The sequence below is a fragment of the Poecile atricapillus genome, chromosome 5 (genome assembly GCF_030490865.1).
Source record: "Poecile atricapillus isolate bPoeAtr1 chromosome 5, bPoeAtr1.hap1, whole genome shotgun sequence".
Classification (NCBI taxonomy): domain Eukaryota; kingdom Metazoa; phylum Chordata; class Aves; order Passeriformes; family Paridae; genus Poecile; species Poecile atricapillus.
In genome coordinates this window covers 21,290,973-21,306,055 of record NC_081253.1, presented here as the reverse complement: position 1 = coordinate 21,306,055, position 15,083 = coordinate 21,290,973, and the positions used below count along the sequence as shown (strand labels likewise).

The 15,083-nt window shown below is 38.1% G+C and overlaps 2 protein-coding genes across 3 annotated transcripts in view; one reads left to right on the top strand and one right to left on the bottom strand.

The window, feature by feature from the left end:
* Positions 1-2,629: 2,629 nt before the first annotated feature.
* Positions 2,630-10,055, bottom strand: SCRN3 (secernin 3). Its single transcript, XM_058840635.1, has 7 exons — positions 9,808-10,055; positions 9,491-9,672; positions 8,513-8,712; positions 7,636-7,848; positions 4,824-4,986; positions 4,291-4,471; positions 2,630-3,527 (listed from the first exon to the last, which is right to left on the bottom strand). The coding sequence occupies exons 1-7, from the start codon at positions 9,973-9,975 to the stop codon at positions 3,372-3,374; spliced, it is 1,263 nt and encodes a 420-aa protein (XP_058696618.1). The 5' UTR covers positions 9,976-10,055; the 3' UTR covers positions 2,630-3,371.
* The window catches only part of CIR1 (corepressor interacting with RBPJ, CIR1), a 21,430-nt gene continuing 16,390 nt past the window's right edge, over positions 10,044-15,083 (top strand). Inside the window, exons 1-7 of one of the 2 annotated variants that reach the window (XM_058840633.1) lie at positions 10,044-10,228; positions 10,930-11,024; positions 11,557-11,630; positions 12,836-12,849; positions 12,938-12,993; positions 13,361-13,409; positions 13,606-13,723. In XM_058840633.1, the coding sequence (XP_058696616.1) occupies positions 10,157-10,228; positions 10,930-11,024; positions 11,557-11,630; positions 12,836-12,849; positions 12,938-12,993; positions 13,361-13,409; positions 13,606-13,723 (478 nt within the window). In that variant the 5' untranslated portion in view covers positions 10,044-10,156. Of the gene's footprint in view, positions 10,229-10,929; positions 11,025-11,556; positions 11,631-12,835; positions 12,850-12,937; positions 12,994-13,360; positions 13,410-13,605; positions 13,724-15,083 lie in introns of those variants that run through there. The other variant, XM_058840634.1, reaches the window with a different exon arrangement.

Below are 15,083 nucleotides of genomic sequence, written 5' to 3'. Positions count from 1 at the left end.
GGGTTTCAGTTTTGGTATTTCTTAAATCCACCCTTGATCCTTTACAAGTAGGCAGAGCCCTTTTTAATGGGTGTTCATCCAAAGATACCTCCATACTAGAAGCATGTCACATTGTCATCTACTTACCAAATACCATTTTTTTTATTAATTCCTCAAACATTCAAGAATTTTATCTTAAGGCATTTTTACATTTCTATTTATAGTCACTGTTCTTGCATGCTTGTCTTTCTCATTTTCATCATAAAAGTCCTGCTTTCCTTTTTATAATAGCCCTGCTTTCCCCTAGATTTGAATACAACATATTTTAAATAAGAAATTGCTCGAAATTTCTGCATAGCAAAGGCTCTCTGACACAAATCTAATACAGAGAGCACCTTTAATTATCAACTAACACCAAATTCTCTTAGATTTATTGCTACAACATTGTGACTGCTGGTACCATACCCATTAGTCTGATGAGTCTGTGATGGTTAATAAATAGACTAAAGAAGCTAGGAATGAAATACAGGATATAATATTTTGTTTCTAAATCACTGAATACTTCTGGAAGCCAATAATAGACTTTGAATTGCTTTAGGAAGTTAAGTGACCCTTTTATCTGTTAAATATTTGCTTCCACCAAGGAACACTGGCAAGTTTTGAACAGTTGACAAGCTGATGTTCTGTCAACAGTTGATGTACTATTATGTGGATTTCTGGTAGTTAGAAACAGCTTTTCTTTAAAGATGTGGTCAGTGGTGCAATGGCTTCTTTTATTTTGAAGGTGGATTAGTTCAGGATAAATCTCTTGGAAGCTAAATTCCATGAAAACATCTATTGAACAAATCTAGAGGAACGCCCAGTGAAAAATTGGATCTTTTTTCTAGTCTAATCTCAAAATAATTGTGATAATGAACAGGAATGAATACAACACTTCGTTTTCTAGTACAAAATTTTAGGATTTTTTCATTTCAATAACAATCCTTCATAAAGCTCTAAACCTTTTAAAGTCACTTAGATGCATTCCTAGGTAAAAACCCATGTGAAGATTGCCCTCTAGGGGACATTCTGATTTTTAATTTTTTTTTTTTTTTTTTAATATGAGGTTGTGGGAGGGAGGATTATTTATTTCTCCTAATCCCATCTTTATTTTCTGTTTTTACATTGCATGTCTTCTAGGAGGATGCAATCCCAAGGAAAAAGGTACTGAAATACCCTGTGCTCTGTTGGCCATCACTTACACTGTCCCCACACATTACACTGTTTTTGCTTTGTGTCCTGTAGACCATTAAGGAAAAGACACATAACTAAGAGGGACAGTCAGACTGTAGCTGCCTACATCATGACTGGACCAATGTGCTTAACCTCGTTAATTGCCACCCCGTGATTAAGTGGCCAAGAAGTTTGCTTAAAGGTCTGCTCCAACTTTACTACTGTTCTTCCTGTATAACTTCAGTCTTTGCACTGTAGCATAAAACAATTTCACTTGGTTTGCTATGCTGCCTGAAAACTTGATTCATACCTTGGTTTCCAGCACTGGCATTTACTGATACTGTGAAAGAATCAGTGTAGAACAGCTCATGATCGAAAATAGGAAAAGATATATAATTGTTAGTTATGGACATCCCATAAGGAAAACAGATAAATACAGCAATTTTTTATTAAATCTATCTTCTGCTTAACAAGCTGGACTATTGGACTTCTGTATTGAACCACTGTGCTACTGAACTTCGGAGAAATTTTGTTGTCAACAGAAGCACAAAATGTTCAGTCAATTCAAACATACTTTGTCTTACCTCCCACTCAGTCTTGCTTGCTACTGCCACGTGGAACACATTAGGTCACTAGAAACAGAAAGTTCATGAGCCTTTCCTAGCACAGTAGTCTCTTGCTGTGAATCTGAACACCAGCATCCCAAATTAATTTCTACTCTTATTGTAGGATCAGAAAGAAGAAATTCTACCAAGCTCTTAATTTTTGTATTAATTCTGCAAACATCATTGACTATCTATTCTTTATATTTAACTTTTTTTTTTTTTTTTTTTTTACCAGTGGGGTATTGAACAGTTTACAGAATGAGAAAACTGCCTGTGAAAAATCATCAAAGAATGATCTTTCTGTGGTTTGCTGTGTCTGTGGGGATGCAGTGTCATGTTCCACACTGCTGCTGCAGTTCTAGTGCACCATTTCAAATTTTCTTCTGAAGGTTTGCAGAAGTATGCTGCATTTTGAGTGCTTGTTTTTGTTTTTCCTTAGTCCTGCTTGTTATCCTGATTTATTGATCATGAGATAAAATCACAATCTTCTTTGTTTGGTTGGTTTGGCCCTTTCCACAGATAATAAAAGTGGTGTCATACATTGATCATTACTTTTAAACAGAATCAGGAAGGAAATGTTCCTGGCAGGGCAAAAAACTTGATTAAATTAAGTCCATAGTCTATTAATTCTGGTAAAACAAGTAATGGTTTTAAAGGCTTTATATGAAATGAAAAAAGTTTTAAGTATTTTTCAGTATCTTGCTGAGTACATGTATATACTTGTGTAGCCCAACCTCTTCTTTTCTAGTTGCCCAATTTAAAAGAATTCAAGAAACATTTTAGAGCTCCATGTTGTTATGAAGTGCACTGCAGTATTAATTTGACAATAATCATCTTGTATATAAATAAGTTTATTTTTCAGTATCAGAATGGGAAAAATAGGAAAGTGAAATCTGTGGATAACTTACAGGATGCTTGCATTGTTGAATTCCATGTAATAAGATTTCACGATCACTCACAGCAAAATATTATTCTTGTAATTGTGATTTGTTTTTAATGTATCTTGAACTCTTAGACTCGTTTTACATTGAAGTAGTAGGAGGTTCATATATGAAATGTAACTTAGAGTGGTTTTACCAAGCAACTGAGTATCAATATTACTTGGTTTGTGTGTCACTTTAATTCAGTGTTCATCATAGCTTCTACATTTTAGAAAGTCTTAAGCATGGCCATTTTAATTCAGGTAGTCTGAAACTTTGCTACAGTTCTTTTGACTATAAAAGCTACGCATGTGTTCACTAGAGCTAAGTTCTCCAGAGCTGAGTTAGTGTTCCATTCAGAGATGAGGTTGTTCCCTAATTTAGTCAATTAGTTATTGCACTCTAATTGCATCTATTTTTCAGCAAAATCAATCTCTGCTGACAGCTTTGTGCCACGTACAAAGTCACTGTCTGGCTCTTAGGAGCCTTTCCAGCATTCTTCTTATAATCAAAAGCTATTTGTCCTGAATAGGAATCTGAATCTTTAAAACTGTCCATGCTATGTGGTATACTGAAAACAGGATGTTAATCTATATAGCCTCTTCATTAGAAAACCCAATTATAATCCAAATTTTACCACATTCAAATAATATTCTTAGCTATATATTTTGAGTTCTTCTTCTACACACTGTGAAAAAAGATTAACTACTTGGTTAATATCAAGACATCCATTTTGCAGGATTGATTCCATTTGATTTATCTTCTGTTTCTCCAACTCCTGTATCTCTTTGAGCATTTCTTTACCTTTGTCCTGCAAAAAGAAACATTTATTTCACTAAAAACTATACAGAGTATGTAGTAATCACCCTAACAAAATTCTGTTCTACTGTCCTTATTTTAATCTTTTAAGAGTTTCTAGGGTACACATTTATGTTGGTAGAAGTCAGTATCATGACAAGTTTTCTTAGATATCTTTCCTAATATCTAGCACTCACTTCATCTCCCTTGTCTGATAGATCGAAGAAATATTAGAGCTCCTTTAGATATTAGTTACCAAAACTTCAGTGGGCATGAGACTTACTTTTAAGAAGATGTATCTGTAAATAGGAGAGATGCTAAAAGTAAGCAGCTACCTTCTTGCTTCACATCCATGTTCAGCTATCTTTGTCATCTTGTTTCCTTTCCTATCCATACCAAGCAAGCTCTCCACCTGAGACCAAGGGCCTGAATAGCTGCAAGAACTCTTAGCAGGAGTTGTGTATTTTCCTGTGGCTACTCGAGCATTTCTCCATTATCTGACTGGTGTGGGAGTCTATGGGGGGCTGCTCTGCAAGGTGAGCAACACAGATCCTCACCTGGGGTTCGTCCTGCCAGTACAGCACAGTGCTGGTTGCAATTTCCAGTGTTGGTTGGAAACACGTGCCTGCCAGATGCCGACACACTGGGCTTCTGGGGCACTGCACTGTTCTTTGCAATCCATCAAAGGCCATTAACTGGTATCACATTAACAAAATGTGAGCAAGGACCTTATATAAACCACCTGCTTGCATTGAAATCTAATTTAATCAACGTACCTTGATAGTTTCCATAACTACAGCAGCACTTTGATGTTTTTTATAGAGCTCATGTCTTCGATCTGGCTTACTCTGAAAACGTGGTTGCTTCTTAACTGGATCATCATGACCAAATGTAGGGGATGTAGTTTTTAATAACTGAGTAATACCGGGCACAAAAATGAAAGGCTTGAATACAGATCTAGGAAGAAAAAATAGAACAAAGATCCTTTACTGACACCATTTTGTTAAAATTGTTGAGTCAGAAAATTGCTGTATTTTTTCCCCATTCTTCTACTTGCTTCTTTTAAGAAAGAAGTATTAAAAAAAACATCTAACTGGTGTTAAAGTCATTGTCACAGCAGTGCTCTGTTAAGTAGGTTGATACCATTAATATATATAATGTACATTGATGTTCCTCCTACACTTTGATTGTGCTTTTTCAGGGGGGAAAAAAAAAATACCAACCCAAAGCAAAAAAGAACATAATTAAGCAACACTTTTCCACTTAGATATTTACAATTTTTTGTCCAATTTACTTGCTTCTACATCACCTGGCAGGATCTGGAGTTCCAGTAAAGAAGTGAATACAGGGCAGATTAGGCTGCTGAGGCAGTACAGACACCATGCTGCCAGTTGTCATAAATCCACCTTCCATGTTAATGCCACTCTCTTTGTCACGAAGAATTTCCATCATTATTTCAGAAGTGATAGATCCTATTCAAGATACAATACAATTATTTAGCCACGGAGCTAATATAATACCAACTGAATGACATGTTCCCTACAACTGGCTGCTTTTTCCTTTAATAGTCAAATGCCTGTTTTAGTTTGTCTGTGTTGGCAGGAGAAAAAAGTCAGCCTAATGGCAAACCTTAATATGGAATACACTTGCATTGCTTTCCCAAAAGTATTTATTTCAAAGAGAGGTGGTGATAAGAACATGCCTTAAAAAAGGGGGAGTACAAAGACAAAAGGTATTTCCCAGAAAGATAAATTTCATAGGGCTAGAAAATGGTCATTCACAAAGTAACTTTTCAGATGAAAAATAGTAATTTGGATTAAATGCTGAATTTTGAGAACTTTGTGGAGTTAAGAATAATCATTATAATAATAATGATATAATAATCATTATAATGACTATTATTTATTATATATTATTGTTTCGTATATATTATATATTATTAGAAACTATTATTTATAATAGCATTATAATTCTATATATAAGTATTATAAATAATCATTATAATAATGATGTTATTAAAAATAATAGCAGCCATGCATGGATTTTGTGTGAAACTTTGAAAATGAAACACCAAGACTGTCACTTGTTTTGCGTGGGGGGTTTTGGTGGGTGTTTTATTCTCACCCTTTTCAAGGATGCACTGGAGTGGCATTATATTCTATGCTCAGAAGCTACAGTAGTACATCCATTTGTAGAAAAGTCTTTATCAGCAACCTGTGTGAGGTTTTGTGCCAAGTGTCTATGAAAATAACTCCTGCTCAGGAGGAACGAAACCCTTTCCACATAAGCCTGTTCAGGTGATATCACTGTGAAAACGTTGCTATATAGCGTATGCTGAAGCTCAGATACTTCAGATACTGGCATGGTATCACCACACCACCCAATATTCTAACAGGCAGTTCTTGCAGAATGGTTTTCTTTTAACATTTGCTATACCAGTAGAGGGTATGCTTATGGCAGAAAAACATCAGTTTGCTCACTCTTTATTTTTTATTGGAAGGTACCATCTACCACTTTAATATTTCAGTGTTTCCCTTACTGAGCTCTGTGTAAAAAAAAAACAACAAAATTTTAACTGCCTTGCTGTTTCCTCTTAAAATAGTTACTCTGCTGTTAAGTCACACATCTCTGATATTGTTTTTTCATACATGACCCAGGCTGCCTGTAAACAGGCATGCAGCACTACATTTTAGCAAGAAAACATGCTTAAGTACTCCTACAGTCGCCTGGCATGATTGGAGAATTAAAGAAACCAGCAAGCTAGATGAATTAAAGAAATTAAAAGAAGCAATGGCCATTTTCACAGCTACAATTTAGCAACCTGTCCAGTAGGGAAGAAGGTACTGCATGTTTTTCACTAGACTCTTATTATTTTGTATGCATGAAATACATTCCCTATTTTTTGAAATATGAATATTTCTCTAAAAATGGTCCTCACATAGTAGGCAGCCTGAAAAAACCCCACAACTGTAAGGCCATGGAGAGAAAAAGCAGGGAAGGATAAATGAAGAAACTAGTGATTTCAGTGATGCTGTAAACCAAATAGCTATTAGTTAGGGCACCCATTTAAAATAAATCTAAACAAAGTGAACCATATGAGGCTGATAAACTGAACACCTAGTGGGACTTTTAAAGTGGCTCAGGTAAATGCCTGAAAATGGGGATTTAGAATGAAAGCACAGATACAATCTCAGCATTGTTGTAATACAAGTAAATACAGGTATTTATGAAAATGCTTTCAGTATTCAGAACCTGCAATTCCGAAAATAAATGCAGGATTTACATGATTACTAAAACAAGATAGCAAAAGTAATTCACTCTGATGTGTTAACTAAATGCTAAACCTGGTCTGTCAGAGTTCAGCCAAATAAATAAAAGAAACAAAGGGGTGCAATGTAATCTTGATTCAGATTAATTACTTCAAATGAGCATGTGAATACAACTACAGCAAAAACCTGCTGGAAGGATGCGGTTAGAAGAGAAGTAATAGGTTCTTTGTTTAGCAGTCTGAAAAGCAAGCATATGAGTTAGTGAGTGCTTAGAGTACAGAAAATTATTTTGTTCTGCTCTTGGTGTGTTTTAGTAGACTACACAAGTTTAGAGTAGCTATTACAGTGAAACTACAAAGATTTAAAAATTAATGTCAAAAATAAATGCAAGATATGTATCTGAATGCTGTGCTGTTGCCTTATATAAATGGTACCTGACTGAAGCTGTTCATAAGGTTCTCTGTGGCTGCAAACTGCTGAGAATCTGTTTTAGCCTCTAGTTTTTTTCCTTAGCAGTACAGTAATAATATGTAGCCTATCAAAATGTTTCAGAACGTGTCTTACAGGGCATTTAGTGGTATGGTCATAATGTGACCTCTCAGGGTTGTTACTGTAGCTCTGTATGTTTGATATTTTACCCTTGTTTTAATTTTTCTTCCTTAATAAATGAGCAAAAAATGAATAAAAACTTCCAAGTTCAGCACTTCTGTTTTAGGCAGAAAATCATTCTAGTAAGTTCTGGTTCACCAAGTCATGAATGATTGCCTGCATCAGATGTATAATCATTTATGATTTAAATTAATGTAGCTCACTAAATACTCTGCACATCTTGAAAATAATTTAAAAGGATACCTTTGTGTTTGTTCAGAAGTTTATAGCCTTCACAATATCGGCCTCCAGACGTGGTCATTCTGGCAGTATTGACATAAGAATACACAGCAGCAAAATCAAATTCCCTTTCCCCATCCCACCAGCCATTGCTTTTGGCATATTCCTTCAGTTCTGGGTGTTCTCTGTCAATCTTGGTTGTGATCGAGAGCTGGTTAGAAATATTCCGTACGCCTCCTGTTTGCAAGTTGGAGAGAGATTTTTTTAATACATTCAATGATTTTTCCTGGTATTTTCTTAACAATTAGCTCAGTAAAGAAAACTAGCCCTGAAGAGTTCCTTACAGGATCAGTGAGTCTGGTGGTGTATTTCTGGCCGTCTCTCCCCAGCTACATGTATTTTTCTGATTGAATTTTCACCACCACTCATTTCTGACTCATTTGCTTCTATTGTGTTTCAGGTTCTGTCCTGATTATTCCCACCTTTACATTCTTCTTCTGAGACATCCAGAGATCGAGCTTGTCCTCCTAAGTCCACTAAAAGAATCAGCCACTTCACGGCCCAGTACATCAGTCCTGTCCCCAGATGAAATTGTCATGGATTACTACCATCCTTAAGACCACACATACTGTCATTCTCATGCTGACTTTCTTGCTGTCCTCTGTTTTCCAAGTGCAGGAGTGGTTATCTCTGACTCTGAAAAGGCCCCTGTCACTCAGCTCCTCTGACAAACCACCAGCTACTCCACACTCAGGCTGCAGGAAGCAACACCTGTTGTTTACAGGCACATGTATGTAGCTCAAGGTTAGTTTGATGCCTTAATGAAATGGTAAATGAAAACTGGGGAACCCCAAGTGGTCGTCACATTTGAAATGTTTAGAATGAAGAGCAACATCCATACCTTCTACTTTTTCTGCTGCCCAGTATTTTCCTGATGTCTCCAGCACCCATGCCTCCTTTCTGTCGGCTATCAGAAAACTGTTGTGGTATGTAAATGCCATGTTGCTCTCCATACAGTTTCCTCCCTGTCCATATTTTTCCAGCAAATCAACTATGACACTAAGAGCCTTTTCAGCTGTGTCTGCTCTCTCAAGTCCAAGCCTAAAACAAAAGGAAAATGTTATTTTTGGAACTATGAACTCCATAAAGTACTATTCAGTCTGAGTATTCAGGTTGATTTTCTATATGCAGCTGCCAGTTGTATGATCTGGTAAGGGAAACGCAAGTCAGGTAAAGGGCTTCTTTGAAGTGGGTCCTCTGCGAACTTGGGGAAAAACACCAAATAGAAATACAGAAAAAGAGGAATCCTACAAATTGCTTACAAGTCCTGTGTGCAGGTATTGGACTGGGGGGAAACTACCAAAAGAATTGACTGACTGCTGTAGGTTAATGAGAGTTACACTGGCACCTGTAGGGTAGGAACATGAATTTGGAACATGAACTTGGAAATAGGCAGCTAAGACCAAAACTTAAAATATGCATGTGAAAGATGGGGGAATAGAAAAGGAGTACAGACCCTAGGAAAGGGCACAGATAGTAGTGCCTGAAGCCCACCTGTGCTCTTGAAAAAGTCTTGTTTCGGTTTAGTATAAATTTTATAGAAAGAAAAACGTTTGCTAATTTCTTTGACAAATTCTGGTCTAGTGCCTGATACTTCTCATGGGCTCCTGGCAGAAACCTAGTGCTTATGCCAAGAAATATTTATTTTTACCCGTGGCTAGAACAGAGGAAGAAGTGTCTTCTGAAAGTGAAAGTACCGTTTCTCCATATGACTCAAACCACATGTTTCCACGTAAATTCCAAATTCGGTACCATTTGCCAAAAATGAAGGGAAAAAAAAAAAAAAAAAAAAAAAAAAAAAAAAAAAGCCCGTGCACACCTTACGAGGTCCATGCCAAGGAGAGCTTCCCCATCGCAGATCTCTTCCCTGCCCCACACCGCCTCGTTGCCGATGCACACGCCGTGCTCGTTGGCGCCCATCTCGGCCCCCCAGAGCCAGGAAGGGCGGCTCAGGACCACGGCGTGGGTCCTCTCCACCTGCTCGATGCTGATGTAGGTGCACTGCAAGAGGTCAGAGCACACATCGAGTCACCGTCCCCGATCCGCCGGCCGAATCGCGGGCTAAGCACGCAGATAGGGGCTGAGAGCGGCGTTCTCGCCGCCTCCCGCAGGAGCGCTCCTGCCCCGCGCCCTCACCTCCAGCGCGGCGCCGGGCGGGTGCTCGGCGGCCGGGAAGTGCACGACCTCCTGCACCTCGTCTGCCGGCCGGTCCGAGTTCTTCCCGAACACCACGCGGCCGCCGGGCGCGGCGGGCGGCAGCGCCACGAAGGTGTCGCAGGAGAGGGGCGGCGGCCGGGGGAACATGCTGAGGGCCGTGGGCTGAGGGTCCCGGCGCGGACAGCGGCAGCAGCGGCGCGGGGCGGGGCCGGCGGAGCCGCGGAAGGCCCGCCCGCCGACCCGGAAGGCCCGGCCGAGGCCGCTCCGGAGCACCTCCGTCCCTGTCCCTGTCCGTGTGGGGGCCGGCGGCTCCCGCTCCGCTGCCGCCATGGGGAAGTCATTCGCCAACTTCATGTGCAAGAAGGATTTTCACCCCGCCTCCAAGTCCAACATCAAAAAGGTGAGGGGGGCTGGGGGTGCCCCGGGGGGACGGGTTGCCGGTACCGCAGCGGCCCGAGTAGTGCTCCTCACCTTCGTGGTGTGGCACCGAGGCTGGGGCAAAGAGGAAGGAGGAGGCAGGGAAAGTAGTTAAGAAATACTTGAAGCTTCGAGTTTTCTCGTTCCCAGGTGTGTATGACTCGCATTTTCTTGGCCCAGGCTTTTCAACGCCTGATTGTCAGGACTAACAGGCAGCGTACACCGTCCAGGAAAAACCAACCTGTCACGATGTGCCCATGTTTTCCCAGTATTTCATACCTGCCTCGAGCTGGTTGCAGGTGTCCTCTCCAGAAGTGTGCCCGTGCCAGGAACCCCCGAGGGGACCTGGGGCTTGGGGTCTGTCGAGACTTTGCCGAGCAAGGGTCACTGCAGGGAAGACAGTGGCACGCACAGGGTATTTTCTGAGCTTACTTTTCCTTTTGAGCTACCAAATTTTGTCCTGTCTTTTCAGTGCATAAGTGTTGGTGGAACTTGGAGTTTCTCAAAATTACTGCTGTTGGAAATTCGTTTCTAAAATACTGGATGAAAATAATGTATTTTATACAATTAGAAAGATGTTCATCCCTTGTTAATCACTTTTAATTGAGTAAGCCAGTCATTTATACACTAATATATTTTTCAATAGTTTTTGTATTTAAGTAGAAGCCTAATTATTTTAACTAGGTATGGATGGCAGAACAGAAGATCTCATATGATAAGAAGAAACAAGAAGAATTAATGCAACAGTATCTGAAAGAACAGGAATCCTATGACAATAGGTGAGAATTGGCTTAAGATCACACACTTCTTCCTCCTGTCTTGTTTTCATGGTAGTGAAGGTCGTATTGCTGTGAGCAGTTTGAAGTACTGTCTCCGATTGACTGTAGTAGTAGTAGGAGAGAGCAGTGATTCATTAAGTGATGTCTGATTAAGCAGAAGTCACAAGAAATACTTTAAAGTGGTTTTGTGTCCATCTTCTAATTAATTTCAAAATATGCTACATTTAATAGAACAGTCTGTAACCTTGTATAACAATACTTTTGTATCACAGAGAAATCTGGTTTTTGTAACTCTGGACCTACTACTTTTCAGTTGATATTGAAATGTGTGATTTTTGGTACACGGTGGGTCATGCAAAAGCATTGACTGGCCTCTCAGGTTTTATGATACTCAGATTTTGTTACTCACATTAACAAATAAAAAATGCTAGTTATCACGACAATTTCCTACTGTTGTTTTTGGGGTTTTTTTTGTAAGTGTTGCCAATGTGATTGTTTTGCATGTAACATCCCAAATGCCCTTTTTATTTAGGTTGCTTATGGGTGATGAGCGTGTGAAGAATGGTCTTAATTTCATGTATGAGGCCCCACCTGGAGCAAAGAAAGGTATTGCAATTTCCTGATTGTGGACAGATAGTACTGCAAAACTAAAAACCTTCTGAAGAAATAAGCACAATGTATGTTATTTAAAATAACATGTTCATATGAGGTAATGATAGGAGGTGTGATTTTTTAATTCTTTCTGTGGGACTATGCAAACATAGGTAGATATAGAGACAGTATGTAATAATTTTGATCTCACAAAGCTTTAATTTCTTTCAAAGACAATGGTTGGGGTTTTTTTAAGCAACAGTTCAATGTGAAGGGTACAACCAGATAAAATATCTTTCCAGGAAACAACATAAATTCTGTCCTCGACCAATGGTGTTTCTTTAGCCAATTATAAAACCATTGGATGAGGACTAGACCTTACCAAGGCAGCAACTCAGACATGTCTGCACAAACCTGTTTTGGCCTGCCTGCACTCCTTTACAGAAATAGCAGGTTGCTTTTGTTTAAACATTATGCCCATCATGCAGCTTGGTGCTTGCCAAGCACAGGAAATACCAGAGCAAGAAATTAATTATCAGAAGTTATAAAAATAATAAATGCTGAAATTCAATAGTCAAAAGTGCTGCCTGTCCTGTGTCTGGTGAGTCTATGACTGTTTAGTAGTGTCATAAACAGAAGTTTCTAAATACCTGGTGGACACTCATATCAATCACTGAATTTTAGCAAGATCTGAATGTAAGTGAAGAACTAAGAAAATATGTTCTCTCTAAGAGAAAACATGTTCCCTTTAAAATACATCTTTCCCATTTGCATGAGATCACTTGGAAATGCTTGGATGGACTCATTCTTGTAGACCAGGTTTTGCAATTATTTAACTTTAGAAGCTCTAGTAGTTATCTCTTAAGTTTAGAGGAAATGTAATTTCAAAGTAGCAATTATTGCTAAACTTTTTTTTTTTAATATCTTAAAAGTAAGTATTGTTGCTACTCTTGCAAAAAATGTTTGAAGTTTTTATTTGTGTAACAAATCAACGTAGTTTTAGAAGGTGATTCTGGATTTACAGGATTTATAGCTGTATGCTAGAGAGTGGTTATTTGTAAGTGCACTCTAAATAAAACTACTTTCTGAGTATTTGCACTGTTGTTTAGTAGAAATAATAAAATGTTTTGTCTTTAGCTTAGGGGGGAATACCATCTGTATTTTACATATGTAATTAATGCATCATTTCTTTTCTTTGCCTGCTTTCTGAAAATTCAAAGAGGAAACAAAAGAGGTATTTCTTTATATTATTTTGTTTTCTTCTTGCTTACTTAAAATGTATTCTGAAAAACTTCAAACTTACCATGTTTTCTGTTTTATAGCAAGAAGGAGAGACTGAATACAAATTTGAATGGCAAAAAGTTGCTCCTCGAGAAAAGTAAGATATCTGGATTTTTAATATACTTTTCTTTTTGTCCCCTTTTTTCCCCTATTATATTTTTGAGCAGGTCACTTGTGTGATCTTGTCACATCCTGACTCTTAATTAGTAAAACCTGTTAATTTGGAACTGTTTCCTTGCTAAGCTTTATTTCTGTTTTTTACATCCATAATTTTTGTTTTTGTTTTTATTTCTGTTTTTATTTCTGATTTTTACATCCATATTTGAAAACACATGAAAAACAATGCAGGAATTACACCTCTGAAATGGGTGCACACTTATCAACAGAAGGTAGTTTTGTATATGGTGTCTTTTTAAAAGCAGTAGTGAATTGAGTATTTGTTTTCTTTCGTGTTTGTCTAACAGATATGCTAAGGATGATATGAACATCAGAGATCAGCCGTTTGGCATCCAGGCAAGTCACATAAATTTCACTCTGTGGATGTCTGGGGTGTATTTCAAACGTTGCCTATGCAGAACGTTCACTACGTTTTATCATCTCTTGTTCAGTGGGTTTAAAAGCTTCTCTTACGCCTAATGACACAGACGTTGCTGTAAGCATTTGGCTGGATTGGTGATTAAACTGTGTCAATTTGCTTTATTGCCTTTAGGTGCGGAATGTGAGATGTATTAAATGCCACAAGTGGGGTCACATAAACACCGATCGAGAATGTCCCTTATTTGGCCTTTCTGGAATCAATGCAAGTTCAGTGTCCAGTGATGGTTCAGGTAGGCAGTGAATGGTTTTTAAAGGTTCTGGTTAGACATATGGGGGAAGCTCATCATGTTTAATTTTAGAAGTTTTCTCATGTTTCAGAGAGTTGGTGAATTCTGGAAAATAGTTAATTCCAAATGTAGGATCCACAATTTTGAGTTAATTGTTTCAAATTGCAGGGACCTAATTTTCTAATTTTTTAGCAACTCATTTTAAAAAGATTCTGTATTGCATTGATCCTATCCATGCCTAAAACTGAGAAACTGCAATGACACGTTAGATCAGAATGACAAAATTTGTGTCACCAAAAAAATGAGTGGATTGTCAAAGACTGTCCCAGTTCAAATTTAAGCAAACTGCTTGGATAAGATGGAATATGTCATTATGTCTTTGTTAATCACTTGGTATAAAAGGAGAGGTTTGTGGGCTTTTTTTAAAATATGTAATTGTGTAAGTGGATAAGCAATTGAAACCTAGATTTCCAAATGTCTGGTTCCCTTTCATTCCTTTCATTCTTTTTGCTTCTTGAACTACAATTTTTTTTTTTTTTCTATTAGCTCTCCTGTTACTTGAAGTCACACAGCAGTTAGTGCTAGATTATGTTTGAAGAAGTGGGTATAAACATTCAAACTGAATTTTTTTTGCCTGTGGCACTTTTTTTCCGTGAGTTAACCCAAGTTGTAATGCTTTTAAGTTTCTTAAAATGGGGGTATTAAAGAAACATGTGGTAGCATGGATGACTCTTAAGCCTTGCTGTACTGTGCCTTAAAGTCATGTGTTGTGTCTTGGATTTTCAGGGATACCATTACAGTTGCACACTTGATGGTTTCTGCTTTTCTGCCGTCTTCCTTCAGGTTATCTATTTTATGTAGCAGCTCCTAGTTTTGTTACATATTTAGCCTACCAACAATCTCGTTTTTCAAAATTAGATCACATAGATACATAGTTTCTTTGGGATGAGGCCTGGAAGAGTTGAGTTAGGGGAAATGGTGCCTCTTACTCTCCCGTCTTTTTAGGCATTGTCTGATGGTCATGCCATTATATTAATCAACCTGTAGTTGACTTGCTCAGCCTTTCTGTTCAGTTATTTATAAAATTAAATCACTTTCTTGCATGAATCTTATCTTAGAAAAAAATTGTGGCTAGAGCGTTTGTTGATGGTAGAATTATTTTGTGCAACTCTTGCATGTCAGAGAGGCTTTTGTGCTGCAGAACTCACTGTCCACACCTCAGTTCAAATTATGTGGGTAAATTTTAGGGATGTTTGGTTGAGAAAGCAGAAAATATTTGTACGTGCTTGCACAAACTTGAATATGCATTCCTTATTATTCATTACAGTGTAATACAGACACTCTGCAGTGTCAGTAGAAGAAT

What these genes read in the sequence shown, in the direction of transcription:
- SCRN3 (XM_058840635.1), bottom strand. Translation starts at nt 9,975, where the DNA reads ATGTTCCCCCGGCCGCCGCCCCTCTCCTGCGACACCTTCGTGGCGCTG. An exon ending in CTTGGCATGGACCTCGTAAG is followed by an intron (nt 8,713 to 9,490) that starts GTGTGCACGGGC and finishes CTTTTGTTTTAG; the next exon opens with GCTTGGACTTGAGAGAGCAG. An exon ending in ACTTCTGAACAAACACAAAG is followed by an intron (nt 4,987 to 7,635) that starts GTATCCTTTTAA and finishes TATCTTGAATAG; the next exon opens with GATCTATCACTTCTGAAATA.